Genomic DNA, 19459 nt, shown 5'->3' on the forward strand with positions numbered 1-19459 from the left:
AGAAAGCTACAACATGGCGGCCACGGCCGCCGCAAAGCGCTGGGCGCTGTGAAGGCGGGTGGGGAGGAGCCCAGGAGCCAGCCCCCGGCTAGGGGAGGGAGGATGTCCTGCCCGCCCTCGCCCTGACCCCCAAGTGGGGCCCACCGTGATGGGGGTCCAGGGCTTCCAGGAGTTCGTGGAGAAGCGCTGCCCGGGCGCCGTGGTGCCCGTCGACCTGCTCAAGCTGGCCCGGGCGGCAGGGGTCCGCGGGGGGGCCCCCTACTGTGGCCTAGCTGGCTACCTCCAGCCACTGCCTGGGCCCTACCCCCCACCTCTCGTGGCCCACTCCCAGCATGCTCCGGGGCTGGCGTCAGTAACTCACTCCCAGCATGCTCCGGGGCTGGCGTCGGTGGCCCACTCCCAGCATGCTCCGGGGCTGGCGTCGGTGGCTCACTCCCAGCATCCTCCGGGGCTGGCGGCCCGCTCCCAGCATGCTCCGGGGCTGGCATCGGTGGCAACTCACTCCCAGCATGCTCCGGGGCTGGCATCGGTGGCAACTCACTCCCAGCATCCTCCGGGGCTGGCGGCCCGCTCCCAGCATGCTCCGGGGCTGGCGTCAGTAACTCACTCCCAGCATGCTCCGGGGCTGGCATCGGTGGCAACTCACTCCCAGCATGCTCCGGGGCTGGCATCGGTGGCAACTCACTCCCAGCATGCTCCGGGGCTGGCGTCAGTAACTCACTCCCAGCATGCTCCAGGGCTGGCGTCGGTGGCGACTCACTCCCAGCATGCTCCGGGGCTGGCGTCAGTAACTCATTCCCAGCATGCTCCGGGGCTGGCGTCAGTAACTCACTCCCAGCATGCTCCGGGGCTGGCATCGGTGGCGACTCACTCCCAGCATGCTCCGGGGCTGGCATCGGTGGCGACTCACTCCCAGCATGCTCCAGGGCTGGCGACGGTGGCGACTCACTCCCAGCATGCTCCGGGGCTGGCGTCGGTGGCGGCTCACTCCCAGCATGCTCCGGGGCTGGCGACGGTGGCGGCTCACTCCCAGCATGCTCCGGGGCTGGCGACGGCCTGCCCGGCCCGGCTACTGGTGGATGCAGACTCGGCCCTGCAGCGGCTGTATGGCGGCTACCAGACGGACTGGGTGTGCGGCGGCCAGTGGAACGCCATGGTGGGCTACCTGGCGGCCCTGTCCCAGGCCTGCCTCTACCAGGGCGGGCTGGAGCTGGCGATCATCTTCAATGGCGGGCTGGGCAAGGAGCGGCTGCCCGAGTGGGGCCGCAAGGCCCAGGCCGAGCGGCAGACGGCCCAGCTCATCGCCGCCCACGTGGGCAACAAGGGCACCCCGCCCCCCCGCGCCTGGTTCCTGCCCCCCGCCTGCCTGGAGCACTGCGTCCGCCTGGCCATGATCCGCTTCCGAGTCAAGGTAGGAGAGGGCGGCTGCGAGCCTGCCCCCCATGGCTGTTCACCCCATGCCCCCATCTGGCGCCTTATGACTGTGCCTACCTAAGTCTGCCCACTTCCCTTCCACCTATGGCTCCTTCCCTGTACATGAGCCCCACTTCCTGCGGTCTGAGCTGTGATCCTAACTCCTTCTGCCTCCTTCCCTTGTACTTCATCGTTCTCTTTCGTCTCCTCTCCCAACCGGCTGGACTGCCTGGCTCTGTGATTGTTCCCCAGAGGTGGCTGCATCCCAGCACCGGGCGAGCCCTCCCTATGTGGCGTTGTGTGCGGCTGTTCCCCAGCTGCCCCGCCCCAGAGGTGGGTGCATCTCAGCGCTGGGAGACTCATATTCATTGTGTCTGTTGGATTTCTCTCTCCATCATCAACAGTGGTTCTCTTTTGCCCTTTAATGTGGGCTCCTGGTACCCGAGTGCTGGATAGGAAGGGTACTTACGGAGCTAGCTGCATCGTCCGCCCTTGAGCTGTAGGTGCTAGGGGAATGCTCTGTGTCAGACAAAGTGGAGAAATAGGACGGGGGAGTCATGGGGAAGAAGCAGCTGAACGGAAGCTCCCGGTGCGACGCCGGGATCGAAAGGGCTAAGGCCATCCTGGGGTGTATAAACTGGGGAATCTCAAGTGGGAGCAGAGAGGTGACTTCACCCTGGATTCGACCCTGGTGCGTCCGCTGCTGGGATCCCGCATCCAGTTCTGGTATCTGGAATTGCAGGAGGCTGTTGATCAGTTGAAGAGGGGCCGGATAAGAGCCAGGAGAACGATTTAAAGGGTTAGAAAACTGGCCTGCGAGAGACGCCAGGAGCGTGATCTATTGAGCTCCGTGATGGGGTGATGTGATTGCAGCCTCTAAATGGCTCCAGAGGGACCAAACGTTTACTAACGGGCTCGTCAATCTCGCAGTGGAAGCTTGAACACAAGCTAGTGGCTGGAAATTGAAGCTAAACAAATCCAGCGTGGAAATCAGGTGTCGATTTTGAACAGGGAGGGGTCCATTTCCCGAGGGACGTGTGGATTCTCCATTGAACTCAAGGACGTCCCGTGGACTGTGTTTAAACGTGTGTTGGTTGGAGGGTGTCTCTGGGAGAACTGAGATGGCCAGCGCCCCGGAGCAACACCTGCATGTTGGCAGTGTGGGGCTGGGGGGAGGGATAGGTCAGTGGTTCGAGCATTGGCCTGCTAAACCCAGGGTTGTGAGTTCAATCCTTGAGGGGGCCACTGAGGGATCTGGGGCAAAAATTGGTCCTGCTAGTGAAGGCAGGGGGCTGGACTCGATGACCTTTCGAGGTCCCTTCCAGTTCTAGGAGATTGGTATATCTCCAATTATTACCTTTAATGAAAGGGAGGGAAGGAGCAGCCAGCAGGAGGGTTGTGGAATTGTGCCAGGGTTGCGATGAAAGGGAGGTGGGGTTGGGGGGGACAATCAAGTGACGGTGACACTTCGAGGACAGGCAGCCAGAGCAGTTATGGGTGGAGCGACTTGTCCCATGCCCGAGTATAGCTCTGCCTCCAGATAAGGGCTGTGATCCACTCCCATGCTTCAGGGCTTCACCAGCTGAGGTCAGGAAGGAAGGTTTCATCTCTCTCCAATGCAGAACTGTTGTGTCTCTGCCCTCCTCGGCAGCATCAGGGAGCAGCTGCAGCTAGAGGCATTGTGGGCCGGCAAGCCAGAGCCCTCCATCTAGCCCCCTGGTCGCCCAATGTGGGGTTGGCTTGATTAACTCTGCCTCTGCCCTTTATGATGGCTGATACTGAGTCCCTGGGCCCTCAGCCAGAGCCACGGGTTGCGCTGACAGGGAGACAGAAACCCAGCAAAGAGCTGCCGGCTTCCTCCACTTGTTTCTCCGAGCCCAGAGATGGCGCCTGCCAATTGCACCCCCCACTGCGCTGTGGTGTTCTCTTGTTCCTTCCTCTGTGGGGGGGCTGTCCCCCACTCCTCCTCCCATACAGGGCCCCCCCTGTTCCCTCTACAGCGGGGGGCCTTGTGTGTGCCTCATTTCCTCCTCCCTCTATACCAGGGCCCTCCATTTCTCCCTCCCCTATACCTGGACCCCCCATACCCTCCTCTGGTGGGGGGCTTTGTGCGAGCCCATTCCTTGTCTCGCTACTGTCGAGTGTGACCGTCTTCTCCCGCCCGCAGGTCTTCCAGAGCCTGGAGGACCATCACCTGGAGGTGGTGTCCTTCTTCCGGGAGCGCGGCTTCCACGGGCTGCTGGCCCACAATTCGGAGTTCGCCCTGGCCAGCCTGCCCTGCTACTTCAGCGCCCACGCCCTGAAGCTGAGCTGGAATGGCAAGAGCCTCACCACCAATCAGTTCCTCATGCACCAGGTGGCCAAGCAGCTGGGACTGAAGGTCTCCAGCTTCCCCGTCTTCGCCGCCCTGCTGGGTAGGAACAGCCAGGGCAAACAGCTGGCACACAGAGCTGGGGGGATGGGGCAGCAGGGACACCCCCTGGGCTCAGCCCCTCTAGCTGGGGGGATGGACATGCAGGTCCCTCTGGGAGGGGGAGTCCATGGCACTGGCTAAGCTGTGCTCTGGGGAGTCTGGGAAGAAGCCCTGTTCCTCCCGGCTCGGGGAGCTGCCCCCCACCCCACTGCCGTGGAGAGATGGCTCGCACAACTGGTGGCGTGACAGACAGGCAGCCGCGGCGGTGGTCGCTCTAGCTGGGTCTCTGTGGCTGTGGGGGAGGTGCTCTGGGGTTGGGGAGCACACAAGGGGCTGGGGGACAGCTCTGGGCAGGGTCTCTGTGCTCTTTGGGGGACATCTGGTGGGGTGGGGGTTTGGGAACCACTCTAGGCAGCATCTCTATAGTGAAGTACCACATGGAGGAGTGTTGGGGGTCACTCTAGGGAGGAACTCTATTGTCAGGGAGCCCTGTACAGGGGACTGGAGACCACCCTCTAGGCAAGCACTGTATGGTCAGGGAGCACATGAGGGGAATTGGGAACTACTCTCTAGGCAGGGCCTTTGCTGACCAGTCTAGCCAGGAATTCTATGGCTGAAACACATTGGGGAGGAGGGGCTAGTCTCTGGTCAGGGTCCCTATGGTCAGGGAGGACATGAGGGGCTGAGGATCACTCTAGGCAGGGTCTCTATGGTCAGGGAGGACATAGGCTGGGGACCACTCTAGGCAGGACCTCTATGGTCAGGGAGGACATGAGGGGCTAGGGACCACTCTAGGCAGGACTTCTATGGTCAGGGAGGACATGAGCCCACTCTAGGAAGTGGCTCTATGGTCAGGGAGGACGTGGGCTAAGGATCACTCTAGGCAGGATCTCTATGGTCAGAGAGGACATGAGGGGCTGGGGATCACTCTAGGCAGGGTCTCTATGGTCAGGGAGGACATGAGGGGCTAGGGACCACTCTTGGCAGGGTCTCTATGGTCAGGGAGGACATGAGGGGCTAGGGACCACCCTTGGCAGGGTCTCTATGGTCAGGGAGGACATGAGAGGATGAGGACCACTCTAGGCAGGGTCTCTATGGTCAGGGAGGACATGGGCTAAGGATCACTCTAGGCAGGGTCTCTATGGTCAGAGAGGACAGGAGGGGCTGGGGATCACTCTATGCAGGGTCTCTATGGTCAGGGTGGACATGAGGGGCTGAGGACCACTCTAGGCAGGGTCTCTATGGTCAGGGAGGACATGGGCTGGGGACCACTCTAGGCAGGGTCTCTATGGTCAGGGAGGATATGGGCTAAAGATCACTCTAGGCAGGGTCTCTATGGTCAGGGTGGACATGAGGGGCTGAGGACCACTCTAGGCAGGGTCTCTATGGTCAGGGAGGATATGGGCTAAAGATCACTCTAGGCAGGGTCTCTATGGTCAGGGTGGACATGAGGGGCTGGGGATCCCTCTAGGCAGGGTCTCTATGGTCAGGGAGGATATGGGCTAAAGATCACTCTAGGCAGGGTCTCTATGGTCAGGGTGGACATGAGGGGCTGGGGATCCCTCTAGGCAGGGTCTCTATGGTCAGGGAGGACATGAGGGGCTGGGGACCACTCTAGGCAGGGTCTCTATGGTCAGGGTGGACATGAGGGGCTGAGGACCACTCTAGGCAGGGTCTCTATGGTCAGGGAGGACATGGGCTGGGGACCACTCTAGGCAGGGTCTCTATGGTCAGAGTGGACATGAGGGGCTGAGGACCACTCTAGGCAGGGTCTCTATGGTCAGGGAGGATATGGGCTAATGATCACTCTAGGCAGGGTCTCTATGGTCAGGGTGAACATGAGGGGCTGGGGATCCCTCTAGGAAGCGTCTCTATGGTCAGGGAGGACATGAGCTGAGGGTCTCTGTGATTGGGGAACGGACTGTGTGGGGGGTTGGATTTGCATGAAGAAAGGGGATCACTCAAAGGGGATCCTGAGAGAAAGAGGGAGTGCATTTATGCAAATGACAGTGCCTAGTAATCAAATATTCAAATCAGGGCTGCCTCATTTGCATAAAAGTTCCTGTTTTCTGGCCATCTGGCCTGATTCCTCCTCCAATCAGAAGACACTGTAACCGCCCCCCTCTTTCCTCTTTGAGGGTGGGGTAGGGGCACCGAATCCCTTTGGGGCACAGTAACCAGGAACCGCGTTATTCCTGCCTCCCCCAGGTAACCACATCCTCCCGGACGAGGACTTGGCTGCTTTCCACTGGAGCCTGCTGGGGCCAGACCACCCGCTGGCATCGCTCAAGGTAGTCTCCCATCCCCTGGCACTGCCCCACAGCAGCCTGGTAGGGCTGGGATGGGAATGGCCTTGCGGACAGGCATTGTGGGTCGGAGCAGAGGGGACTGAGAGCCAGGATTCCTGGCCCTAGGAAGGGAGTGGGGTCTAGTGGTTAGAGTAGGGGAGACTGGGAGCCACTCTAGGAAAGACTCAATGGTCAGGTCTCTATGGTCGGGGAGCACATGGAGGGCCAGGGACTCTCTGGGCAGGTCTCTATGGTCGAGGAGCACATGGGGGGCTGGGGACTCCCTGGGCAGGTCTCTATGGTCAGGGAGCACATGGGGGGGCTGGGGACTCCCTGGGCACGTGTCAAGGTTTTTTCCCCACTCTGAACCTTAGGGTACAGATGTGGGGGACCTGCATGGACCCTTCTAAGTTTAATTACTAGCTTAGATCTGGTAACACTGCCACCACCCACAATTTCAGTGTCTGGGGCACTTTCTGTCCCCCCAAAACTTTTCCCTCCCTGGGTTGCCTTGAGAGGCTTCACCACTTCCCTGGTGAACACAGATCCAAACCCCTTGGATCTTAAAACAAGGAGGAATTAACCATCCCCGCTCCTTTCCTCCCACCAATCCCTGGTGAGTCCAGACCCAATCCCCTTGGATCTTAAAACAAGGAAAATCAATCAGGTTCTTAAAAAAGAAAGCTTTTAATTAAAGAAAGAAAGGTAAAAATCATCTCTGTAAAATCAGGGTGGAAAATGCGTTACAGGGAATCAGATTCCTATAGACCAGAGGGACCCCCCCACAGCCTTAGGTTCAAAGTTACAGCAAACAGAGGTAAAAATCTTTCCAGCAAAAAGAAACATTTCCAAGTTGAGAAAGCAAACATAAGACTAACACGCCTTGCCTGGCTAATTACTTACAAGTTTGAAACATGAGAGACTGATTCAGAAAGATTTGGAGAGCCTGGACTGATGACCCGTCCCCCCCTGTCCCGAGAGCGAACAACAACAACACCAAAAACACAAAGACTTCCCTCCACCAAGATTTGAAAGTACCTTGTCCCCCTATTGGTCCTCTGGTCAGGTGTCAGCCAGGTTTACTGAGCTTCTTAACCCTTTACAGGCAAAAGAGACAACCCTTAATTATCTGTTTATGACAGCAGGTCTCTATGGTCGGGGAGCACACGGGGGACTGGGAACTCCCTGGGCAGGTCTCTGTGGTCGGGGAGCACACCGGGGGCTGGGGACTTTCTGGGCAGGTCTCTATGGTTGGGGAGCACAAGGGGGGCTGGGGACTCCCGGGGCAGGTCTCTATGGTCGGGGAGCACACAGAGGGTGATGGAAGGTGGGGCTTCCAGCATGGCTGCCCGTGGGGTGCCAGATGCTGAGCACTGTCCGTGTCACCCCCCGTGCCCAGGTCCGAGCCCACCAGCTGGTGCTGCCCCCCTGCGACGTGGTGATCAAGGCCGTCTCAGAGTACGTCAGCGCCATCAAAGAACCCTGCAACCTGGATGCTGTGGGGAGAGACGTCTTCAAACACTCTCAGGTGAGTGGGAAGAGGCCTGATTGCTGACTGGAGTTGCTGATCTGGTTCCCTGTCATGCCATGAGACCCCCTGTGGCTGAGATTGGGGGTCCTGGTGTGCTGTGAGACATCTCTGACTGAGATCAGGGTCCCCCTCTGGTTGAGATGGGGGGGCAGTGCTCTGAGAGATCCCTCTGACTGAGATCAGAGGCCCCTGGTGCGCTGTGTGCCATGAGAGCCCCTGTGGCCAAGATTAGGGGCCCTGGTGCGCTGTGAGACGTCTCTGACTGAGATCGGTGGTCCCTGGTGTGCCTTTTGCCGTGAGACCCCTCCAGCTGAGATGAGGGGCCCCAGTGCACTGTGAGACCCCTGCAGCCAAGATCAGTGACCCCAGCACTCCAAGAGACCTCTCTGGCTGAGATCGGGGGGCCCCCTATGCTCCAAGAGACTCTTCTGACAGAGATCGGGGGGCCCTGGCTCGCTATGAGACTCCTCTGAGATTGGAGGCCCCTGGTGCGCTGTGTGCCATGAGACCCCCTCTGGCCGAGATGAGGGGGCTCCTAGTGCTCTGAGAGACCCCTCTGACTGAGATCAGGGGGCCCTCAGCGCTCCGAGAGATCCCTCTGACAGAGATCGGGGGTCCCTGGCTCACAGTGAGACGTCTCTAACTGAGATCGGAGGCTCCTGGTGCGCTGTGTGCTGTGAGACCCCCTCCGGCCGAGATGGGGGGGCCCCAGTGCTCCGAGAGACCCTTCTGACAGAGATCAGGGGCCCCTGGCGTGCTGTGGGACCCCTCTGACAGAGATATGGGGCCCTGGCGCGCCTTGTGCTGTGAGATCCCTCTGGGCGAGATCTAGGGCCCCTGGCGAGCCCTGAGACCCCTCTGACTTAAATTGGGAGCCCCTGGCACGCTGCATGCCATGAACCCCTGTCCGGATGAGATCAGGGGGCCCCAGGCTCGCTGGCTTCTGCCCCATCTCTTTGGGGGTCCAACTCCCAAGCCCCGGTGGGCTGACACTGCAATCCTGTGTCGCTCTGTAGCATCAGACAAGGCACAGCAGCTCCTGCTTTGAGGGTGCGTTTGATTGCTGGGGTGGGGCCCTTCTTAGCCCCTGGATCTCCAGCCAGTCTCCTGTCCGCTTTGCTCCCCCAGTCCAGGACGGAGGATAAGATCGAGCGCTTCAAGAAGGCCGTGAACTACTATTCGGTGGCTGCCAAGATGCCCCCGGCACCTGTGGGTCCGTCCTCATTTGTATGTGAGTATCTGACGGGCTGGGATAGGCCGGCTAGAGTACCCAGGAGTTCCCACACAGCCAGCCCCCCTCCTCCTCCACAGCGCCTCCTGTTGGGAGAGGCTGGGCCTGGAGTACCCAGGAGCTCCCCCACAGCCAGCACCCCTTCCCCTCCCCACAGCGCCCCCCTGCTGGGAGAGGCTAGGGCTGGAGCAACCGGGAACTCCCCCCAAAGCCAGCGCCCCTCCTCCTCCCCACAGCTGCCCCTGCTGGGAGAGGCCATGGCTGGAGTACCCAGGAGCTCCCCCACAGCCAACACCCCTTCCCCTCCCCACAGCGCCCCCTTCTGGGAGAGGCCATGGCTGGATTACCCAGGAGCTCCCCCACAGCCAGCGCCCCTCCTCCTCCCCACTGCGCCCCCTGCTGGGAGAGGCTAGGGCTGGAGCAACCGGGAACTCCCCCCAAAGCCAGCGCCCCTCCTCCTCCCCACAGCTGCCCCTGCTGGGAGAGGCCATGGCTGGAGTACCCAGGAGCGCCCCCACAGCCAGCGCCTCTCCTCCTCCCCACAGCGCCCCCTTCTGGGAGAGGCCATGGCTGGATTACCCAGGAGCTCCCCCACAGGCAGCGCCCCTCCTCCTCCCCACTGCGCCCCCTGCTGGGAGAGGCTGGGGCTGCAGCAGCTGGGAGTTCCCCCACAGTCGGCGCCCCTCTCCCTCGCCACAGTGCCCCCTGCTGGGAGAGGCCATGGCTGGAGTACCCAGGAGCGCCCCCACAGCCAGCGCCTCTCCTCCTCCCCACAGCGCCCCCTTCTGGGAGAGGCCGTGGCTGGATTACCCAGGAGCTCCCCCACAGCCAGCGCCCCTCCTCCTCCCCACTGCGCCCCCTGCTGGGAGAGGCTGGGGCTGCAGCAGCTGGGAGTTCCCCCACAGCCAGCGCCCCTCTCCCTCGCCACAGTGCCCCCTGCTGGGAGAGGCCATGGCTGGAGTACCCAGGAGCGCCCCCACAGCCAGCGCCTCTCCTCCTCCCCACAGCGCCCCCTTCTGGGAGAGGCCATGGCTGGATTACCCAGGAGCTCCCCCACAGCCAGCGCCCCTCCTCCTCCCCACTGCGCCCCCTGCTGGGAGAGGCCGTGGCTGGATTACCCAGGAGCTCCCCCACAGCCAGCGCCCCTCCTCCTCCCCACAGCTCCCCCTGGTGGGAGAGGCTGCGGCTGCAGCAGCTGGGAGGTCCCCCATAGTCAGCGCCCCTCTCCCTCGCCACAGCGCCCCCTGGTGGGAGAGGCTAGGGCTGGAGTAGCCGGGAGCTCCTCTCACAGCCCTGTCCCCTCCCTCCTCCCCCCCCCCCACAGCGCTCCCTGCTGGAAGAGGCCGGGGCTGGAATACCCAGGAGCTCCCCCACAGCCAGCGCCCCCGCCCTTCCCCCTCCCCACAGCGCCCCCTGCCCTAACCACCAGACCCCACTCCCCTCCCAGACCCAGGCAGAGAACCCAGGAGTCCTGGCCGCCCCCTGCTAACCATTAGGCCCCACTCCCCTCTACATGCCGAGCCCCTGCTCTGTGTCTCAGTGCCAGGCTATGGATCCAACCACTTTGGAGGAGCAGCCCCTGCGCAGCGCAGCCCGGTGGGATCCCTCCCCACGGGGAAGCCGATGGTACGTTCCAGTCCGGGTGGGGAGTGGGATTGGGCTCCCTGGAGTCAGTGGGTTGGAGTGGAGGTGCAGCAGGCTGACAACCCGGACTCCTGGGTTCTCTCCCCAGCTCTGGGAGGGGAGTGGGGGCTGGTGGGTCAGAGCAGGGGGGCTGGGAGCCAGGACTCCTGGGTTCTCTCCCCGGCTCTGGGAGGGGAGTGGGGGCTGGTGGGTCAGAGCAGGGGGGCTGGGAGCCAGGACTCCTGGGTTCTCTCCCCAGCTCTGGGAGGGAAGTGGGGGCTGGTGGGTTAGAGCAGGGGGGCTGGGAGCCAGGACTCCTGGGTTCTCTCCCCAGCTCTGGGAGGGGAGTGGGGACTGGTGGTTAGAGCGGGTGTGGGGGGGCTGGGCGCCAGGACTCCTGGGTTCTCTCCCGGCTCTGGGAGGGGAGTGGGGGCTGGTGGTTAGAGCAGGGGGGCTGGGAGCCAGGACTCCTGGGTTCTCTCCCCAGCTCTGGGAGGGGAGTGGGAACTGGTGGTTAGAGCGGGTGTGGGGGGGCTGGGAGCCGGGACTCCTGGGTTCTCTCCCAGCTCTGGGAGGGGAGGGAGGTCTAGTGATTAGAGCAAGGGGGAGGGGGTTGAAGCCTGGACTCTTGGATTCTCCTGGCTGTCAGGGGAGGGAGATCTACTGCTCTTTGCTGACTTCTGTCTCTCTGCTTCCCTCCTCAGTTCCCACCCGACCTGGGGCCAAAGGTGCAGTACCAGCCGCCGGCCCCGCCCTCCTCCTTCCCCCCGGGCCCCAGCACCAGCCTCCTCTTCTCCCCCCACCCGCTTGGAGACGTGCCCCCCTTTCACGAACAGCCCGGCCCAGGCGGTGACTTCAGCTGCTGGGCCGGTGCCTACAATGCCAAGTTCCCGCCCCACCAACAGGGTCCCAAGCCCTCCCCTTCCTCCGGGCCGGCCTCCTCCCCCTCCTCCTCCTCCGACTGCGAAGAGCACAACGGGGACAGTGCCAAGTGAGTGGAGGCTGGTGGTTAGAGTGGGGAGGGCTGGGAGCCAGAACTCCTGGGTTCTCTCCCTGCTCTGGGAGGGGAGTAGGGGCTGGTGGGTTAGAGCAGGGGGCTGGGAGCCAGGACTCCTGGGTTCTCTCATGGCTCTGGGAGGGGAGGGGTCTGGTGGGTTAGAGCAGGGGGGCTGGGAGCCAGGACTCCTGGGTTCTCTCCCCAGCTCTGGGAGGGGAGTGGGGGCTGGTGGTTAGAGCAGGGGGGGCTGGGCGCCAGGACTCCTGGGTTCTCTCCCTGGCTCTGGGAGGGGTGAGTCATCACCTCCCCCATGTCTCCTCCCCAGCCATGTCTCCGAGATGCTGCAGCCGAAGTCTGGCTGGGAGGGGCCTGATGCCGAAAAGCTGAGCCAGGGCTGGGGGCAGGTGGGGGGCTCCGGTGGCACCGATGGGCCCCTGATTGGGCCCGAGCCCTCCATCCCCTCACTGCTTTCCATGGCCACCCGCAACCACATGGACATAACCACCCCCCCGCTGCCCCCTGTAGCCCCCGAGGTCCTGCGGGTGGCTGAGCACCGGCACCGACGTGGCCTTATGTATCCCTCCATCTACCATGTTCTTACCAAGGTGAGCCTGGCTCCGGTCCTGGCTCTGGGAGGGGAGTGGAGGCTGGTGGTTAGAGCAGAAGGGGCTGGGAGCCAGGACTCTTGGGTTCCATCTTCAGCTCTGGGAGGGGAGTGGGGACTGGTGGGTTTAGAGCAGGGGGCGCTGGGAGCCGGGACTCCTGGGTTCTCTCCCTGGCTCTGGGAGGGGAATGGGGGCTGGTGGTTAGACCCGGGGTGGGGGGAGCCAGGACTCCTGGGTTCTCAGTCCCTCTCCTGATGTTCCGGCACAGGGCGAGATCAAGCTCCCGGTGTGCATCGAGGACGAGTGTAACACTGAGCTGCCTCCAGCCGCCGTCCTCTTCCGTGGCGCCCGGCAGCATATCTACGGGGTGCTGTTCGGCGTGGCTGAGAACCAGCGCCGGGTGGAGCGCCTGGCCATCTGCCGCCGCATCCCCACGGAAGGTACGGACCCCCATGCCCAAGAGCTGAAGCCTCCGGACACCTGGGTTCTGTCCCTAGCTCTGGGAGGGGAGTGGGGTAGCATGGTCAGGGCTGGGGTCTGGGAGCCAGGACTCCTGGGTTTTTTCCGTGGCTCCGGAAGGGGAGTGGGGTCTGGTGGTTGGGGCGGGGGCGGGCTGGAAGCCAGAACTCCTGGATTCTCTCCCTGGCTCTAGGAGGGGAGGGGGATCTGGTGGTCGGGGGTGGGAGGGAGCCAGGACTCCTGGGTTCTCTCGCCGGCTCTGGGAGGGGAGTGGGGTCTGTGGTTGGCAGTGTGGGGGTAGCTAGATCCAGGACTCCTGGGTTCTCCCCAGCCAGGAGAACCTGATCCCTTGCCCTCTCCTTGCCCCGCAGTGCCGCCTGTGATCATCAAGGAGTGGGCGGCTTACAAGGGGAAGTCCCCGCAGACACCGGAGCTGGTCTCAGCCCTGGCCTTTCGCGAGTGGACCTGCCCCAACCTGCGGAAGCTGTGGCTGGGGAAGGCAGTGGAGGACAAGAACCGGCGCATGAGGGCCTTCCTGGCCTGCCTGCGGGCCGACACGCCCGGCATGCTGAACCCGGCCAGCGTGCCCACGCACTTGCTGCTGATGTGCTGTGTGCTGCGGTAAGCAGGGGCAGGGGCGACCAGTGACAGAATCAGGCCCCCACTCTCACCCCTAGACTCACTCCCCTCCCAGAGCCGGGGAGAGAACCCAGGAGTCCTGGCTCCCAGCCCCCCCTGCTCTCACCCCTAGACTCCATTCCCCTCCCAGAGCCGGGGAGAGAACCCAGGAGTCTTGGCTCCTAGGCCCCCCTGCTCTAACCACCAGCCCCCACTCCCCTCCCAGAGCCAGGAAAGAACCCAGGGGTCCTGGCCCCCAGCCCCCTGCTCTAACCACCAGCCCCCCCTCCCCTCCCCACCCCAAGCCAGGGCGAGCTGCCCCGTGTGGGATGCCAGGCCTGGCTGGGTTCACACTCTCTGTTCTCTTTCCAGTTACATGATGCAGTGGCCTGGAGGGAGGATCCTTCATAGGCACGAACTGGACGTGTTCCTGGCTCAGTCAGTTTCCTCTCAGCTCTACGAGCCGGATCACCTGCAGGAGCTGAAGGTAGGGGGCAGCCGCTACGTTCCCCGGGGGACAAAGAGCCGTGTCCCCTCGCTTCTCCAGCCTGGGGTGCCTCACACCCTGCTTCGCTGTGAGAACAGCCGCTCCTGGCCGGCCCCGCAGCCACCCGCCTCGGCTGAATGACACCAGTGCTCCGACTGGCTACTCACCAGCTACTCCCAGACCTTCCCCAGGGGTGCGTCTTGTCCTGCCCCGTTTCTCTCAGACAGTCCAGGCTCCTCAAGGGTAACTGGCCTGCCCAGACCCCGTTTTCTGCGGTGGAGGTTCCCAAACGCTCCGGGGCAGAGAGAACAGTCCCAGAAGTTCATTAAACCCAGGCAGAAAGATTTGAAGTGACGACAGGTGATGAGGCGTGAAAGTCACGCTGGGTCCCAAAGAAAATAAAGAAAGAGAAGACGCAACGTACCTACGACCTTAAAAGCAAAAAGGTTTTTCTCCCTCTAAGGAGCCAACTGGCTCGATCTTTACACCAGGACCCTGCCCCCAGTTCAGTGATGCTTCCTTTGCCTTTCAAACAGGGCTGCTGCCGTGAGTAGAGATGAGGGGAGAATGCGATTTGGGCTCCTCTGTTCCCATTTGTACACCCCTCTCTCTCCCTTGAGGATTATCTCCAACTGGGGCACAGGAAACCCCAGCTGTGTCTTTGCCAATGTGTAAAGTTCTTATTCGCACCCTTCTTTCCCCCAAAGATGGGCCGGGGATAGTCTGCTTTATTATGCTGTCGCCTAGCCAGGCCGTCAGTGTGTCCCTTGTCTCTGAGGAACTGGTTTGTGCCTGCCTGTCACAGCGATGTTATACCATGGAATCTCATAACTTTCCAGACAACGTTGATACACACATTTTACCGGGACAGTAATGTTCAGCAGATTATGAGTTTTCAAATGATATCGCACAAGGTACATTTTGTACACGATTTATCCTAGTCTGTGAAAGCAGTGAACATGGGGTACAGTTGGTGACAGCCAGCACTGGAGCTGTTTGGGAGAAAGGTGAACGGGAGCAGGGTGCAGTGATTAGTATAGGGGGGTTGGCAGCCAGGACTCCTGGGTTCTCTCCGCAGCTCTCACTGGAGAACGTGCTGGAGTTATTCCTTTACTAGATTAAAAACTGCCGTTCTGCTCTGTTCCCCAGCTGCCCACATCTTGACGCCGGGTGAGCCTCCCTGTGCAGTGTTATGTGTGGTTGTTTCCCAGCTGTCCTGCTCCAGAGGTGGCTGCACTCCTCCCCATGTTAAAGTGATGGGAATGGTTCCCTTGCAGATCGAGAAGCTGGATGCCCGGGGCGTGCAGCTGGCAGCTCTCTTCATGAGCGGAGTAGATACGGCTCTGTTTGCCAATGACGCCTGTGGGCAACCGGTGCCCTGGGAACACTGCTGCCCCTGGATCTACTTTGATGGGAAACTCTTCCAGAGCAAGCTCATCAAAGCCACCCGTGACAGGGCCCCCCTCATTGACCTGTGTGATGGGCAGGTATGGGGCAGGATGCCTGGGTTCTCTCCCGGCTTCTGAGATGGTGGGTGGGGTCTAGTGCGTTAGAGCGGCGGAGCGGGGAGTCAGGACTCCTGGATTCTCTCCCCGGCTCTGGGAGGGGAGTGGGATCTAGTGGGTTAGAGCAGGGAGGGCTGGGAGCCAGGACGCCTGGGTTCTATCCCTGTCCCTGCTGGGGGAGTGGTTTGAGAGGCTGCTCCTCTTGGTCTGGAAGTACCTGGATGTTCTGACATTGGGGCAGGCTGTGGGGGAGGGACAGGGATCTGGGGGACTAGGTCAGCTGGATTTAACACCCCCCCCCGCCCCCACTTTCCTCCCCAGACGGAGCAGGCAGCCAAAGTGGAGAGGATGAGACAGAGCATCCTGGAGGGCGTGAACTTCAACCGCCAGGCCCCGCCCTCTCTGCTCCCGCCCCCTCCCTTCGTGCCTGCCATGGCCGCGCCCTTCTATTCAATGCCCCTCTACCCCCGCACGACGGGCTCTGTGCCGCTGCCAACCCCTGGGAGGAGCAGAGGGTTCACAGGTGAGAGATCGTTGTGTCCCCTGAGCCGTGTCTCTGCCCCTTTATTCTGTGGCCCCGCTCACCACGGGCCATTGGTGGGAGAAGTGGGATCCCCAGATGGCTGGGTTGTATGCCCTCTTGAAGGCAGGGGTAGGGGAGGCCTCTTTTCTCACCACTCCACTTGTAGATACGTGGAGTGTGGTGGGCTGGTGGGGTGCTCCAGAGCAGTGGAGCTAGGGGGCATTGGGGCAGATTTCCTCTGTCAGTGCTATTGGCTCAGGCTCTCTGCAGACTCAGGCAGGAATTGGTAACGCCCAGGGCAGTTCACATGTCTCCCAGCGAGCGGCTCAGGCTCTCTGCAGACTCAGGCAGGGATTGGTGATGCCCAGCGCAGTTCACACCTCTCCCAGTGACCGGCTCAGGCTCTCTGCAGACTCAGGCGGGGATCAGTTATGCCCAGGGCAGTTCACACCTCTCCCAGTGACCGACTCAGGCTCTCTGCAGACTCAGGCAGGAATTGGTAACGCCCAGGGCAGTTCACATGTCTCCCAGTGACCGGCTCATGCTCTCTGCAGACTCAGGCAGGGATTGGTGATGCCCAGCTCAGTTCACACCTCTCCCAGTGACCGACTCAGGCTCTCTGCAGACTCAGGCAGGGATCGATTATGCCCAGGGCAGTTCACATGTCTCCCAGTGACCGGCTCATGCTCTCTGCAGACTCAGGCAGGGATTGGTGATGCCCAGCTCAGTTCACACCTCTCCCAGTGACCGACTCAGGCTCTCTGCAGACTCAGGCGGGGATCAGTTATGCCCAGGGCAGTTCACACCTCTCCCAGTGACCGACTCAGGCTCTCTGCAGACTCAGGCAGGGATTGGTGATGCCCAGCTCAGTTCACACCTCTCCCAGTGACCGACTCAGGCTCTCTGCAGACTCAGGCGGCGATCAGTTATGCCCAGGGCAGTTCACACCTCTCCCAGTGACCGACTCAGGCTCTCTGCAGACTCAGGGATCGATTATGCCCAGGGCAGTTCGCACCGCTCCCAGTGACCGGCTCAGGCTCTCTGCGGATTCAAGCAGACCCTGTTTCTGACCCAAAAGATGACGTTCTGCTTTTGTTTCATATCTCTGGGGGCCTGTACGTGACCCTAGTGTCACCTGTCACTCATCTCCCCCTCCCCCTGTCTCCGCTTCCCTAGGTCTCCACCCAATTCCGCCTCAGGGGGGCAAGCTGGAGATTGCTGGCATGGTTGTCGGCCAGTGGGCGGGCAGTAAGCCCTCACGGGGCCGGGGCTCCTTTGGGATGCAGGTGGTGTCTGTCGGGGGACCTGGGAAGGGGTAAGTACTGCAGCACTGCTGAGGGATGGGCTGGAGAGAGGCTTTGCTGGCTGCTGGGGGATCAGCATTCTCCCCTTGGGTCATCTCTGTGCCACGCGAGCCAGCTGTGTGTGGCGTTATGTGCAGCTGTTCCCCAGCTGCCCCGCCCCAGAGACAGCTGCATCTCAGCACCCTGCAAGCCATCCTTGTTCTCATGAATTATGCGTAATATTATTTGTAATCATTAGAACTGTTAATAGCCACTGTTCTTTATCCTTGTTAATGTCACCCTGGTTATTAGGCCTATAACTTAATTACACTTATTACGGAGGCGTCAGTGTAACAATCCTGCTGCTAGCTAATCAGTATTAATCTCCGCCGTGCTCCACCCCAGACGCAGTCGAGACGGATCTGGAAAACTCCCCAAAGGAAACAAGAAGCTTAGCAAGCAGGTGCGTGTTTCTGCCTTTCCCTCAGCCCTACTGGTCTGGACTGTCCCCCGAACCAAGGAGACCCCAGCCCTTCTCCATGCCCCCCGCACCCCTACATTTGGGTTGCTGTCCCTGGGCAGCGTTATGTGCTGCTGTTCCCGAGCTGCCCCGCTCTAGAGGTGGCTGCATCGCAGCCCCGGGCACAGTGGGATGGGATTCTAGCTGGTGTCTGATTATGTTGCACTCCTGTTCTCCACAGGGCTCGTTGGAGGGAGCAGCCAAAGCAGTGGAGTTGCAGAGCGGGCAGTTCCCATCGCAGGTGAACCGGGGCGAGGATTCGGGGGGCGGTCCCTGCCCCCCGGCCCCGTCACAATGTGCCTTAACCAGAGACACTGACGCCTGTGGTGATGAGGGCCAGTACTGCGGGCGGCTGGCCCAGGAGGTGGATCACGGCCCCAACACCAAGCTGCCCCTCCCAGCTCTGCAGAAGGAAGAGTGACGGGGGGGGGTGGGGGACGGACCTGATTTGGGGGTGGGTGGGGCTTTCCGGGGGGCGGGTCCAGGAGTGTGGAAGCCTCAGGGTACCATGAGGACAGGGAGGTTGGAAAGGCAGAGCCCCAGTGCATTGTGGGGGATTATCCCCTAATTAAAGGGATGGTCTCCTACAGCGCCCCAGTGCATTGTGGGGGAATCTCCTACAGTGCCCCAGTGCATTGTGGGGGATCGTCCCCTAATTAAAGGGATGGTCTCCTACAGCGCCCCAGTGCATTGTAGGGGAATCTACAGCACCCCAGTGCATTGTCGGGGATTGTCCCCTAATTAAAGGGATGGTTTCCTACAGTGCTGCAGTGCATTGTGGGGGAATCTCCTACAGTGCTGCAGTGCATTGTGGGGGAATCTCCTACAGCGCCCCAGTGCATTGTGGAGGATCATCCCCTAATTAAAGGGATGGTCTCCTACAGTGCCGCAGTGCATTGTGGGGGAATCTCCTACAGTGCTGCAGTGCATTGTGGGGGAATCTCCTACAGCGCCCCAGTGCATTGTGGAGGATCATCCCCTAATTAAAGGGATGGTCTCCTACAGCGCCCCAGTGCATTGTGGGAGGATTTGTACCTGTTTCCCTATCCCCCCCTACCCCCCCAATCATGTCAATCAGCTCCACAACATGGCGTATTTTATTATTTTTTTATTTTAATATTTGTGGGTGGGGAGTTGACGGTTTTCTATAGTTTTTAACATATTATCTATACCCCTCCCCTGGCTCTTGTAGCGGGGTGGGGGGGACAAATGCTAGTAAATAAACGGGGAGCCGTTAAAAGGAAGCCAGCCAGGATGAATAAAAGCGAGTGGGGAGGAGCGATGTCTTCTGGAGGCTCAAGCCAGGCCACTAACGGGTCGTGGTGTCCCCTGGCCTGCAGTGCTGGGTGCCCTGGCACCCACAGCCAGCCGAGCGGGGCACTGGTTGCGCCCCTCGCTGCTCTGGGTGGAGCCCCAAAACGTATTTCCCCAATATTTGGCGGGTGCAGATGCTCCCAGCCCGTGTTCGTTTCGGGCGGTACGGGGTCGAGTTCGGGGCAGAGGCGCTGATGGCTGAAATCTGCCCATGCTTTGTACAGACAGAAGAGAGAGATTATATTTACAGAGACAGATTCTATATAGAAACTACGTATCTCGGGGGGAGGAATTCCCGTGTCCCCAGCCGCAGCTCCAGAGCCGTCCACGTTGGACCCGGGGGGCAGGGGCAGTCGGGGGGTCCCTCCAAAACCAGGCAGCCACCCCCTTCTTCCGCGGAGTCTCCCCCCCCCCCAGCCGCGGTTCCCAGCGGGACTGGCCAATGGAGGGTGGAGGAGGGGTTCAGGTTGGTGGCCTGTGGGGGGTGGGTGGGGAGGGATTTTGAGGCTGGGGGCTGTTAGTGTTTCTGTCCCATGGGAGGGGAATGCAGGGACTTGGAGGCTGACTGATCGGGGATGTATTTGGTGCGGGGGGGACCCCCTTCAAGTCCCATTAAAATCTGGACTGTAGAGGGTGGAAAATTTGAAGG

General features: G+C 61.2%; 1 protein-coding gene across 1 annotated transcript; it reads left to right on the forward strand.

The window, feature by feature from the left end:
• On the forward strand, nucleotides 1-17931 carry FAM120C (family with sequence similarity 120C). Its single transcript, XM_050927420.1, has 17 exons — nucleotides 1-527; nucleotides 756-1411; nucleotides 3581-3827; nucleotides 6035-6117; nucleotides 7514-7642; nucleotides 8774-8876; nucleotides 10417-10502; nucleotides 11204-11490; nucleotides 11822-12101; nucleotides 12370-12541; nucleotides 12932-13181; nucleotides 13551-13665; nucleotides 14943-15152; nucleotides 15492-15693; nucleotides 16870-17008; nucleotides 17382-17439; nucleotides 17678-17931. The coding sequence occupies exons 1-17, from the start codon at nucleotides 149-151 to the stop codon at nucleotides 17915-17917; spliced, it is 3636 nt and encodes a 1211-aa protein (XP_050783377.1). The 5' UTR covers nucleotides 1-148; the 3' UTR covers nucleotides 17918-17931.
• Nucleotides 17932-19459: the final 1528 nt, after the last annotated feature.

This window comes from Gopherus flavomarginatus, chromosome 18 (assembly GCF_025201925.1).
Source record: "Gopherus flavomarginatus isolate rGopFla2 chromosome 18, rGopFla2.mat.asm, whole genome shotgun sequence".
In the NCBI taxonomy this organism is placed as follows: domain Eukaryota; kingdom Metazoa; phylum Chordata; order Testudines; family Testudinidae; genus Gopherus; species Gopherus flavomarginatus.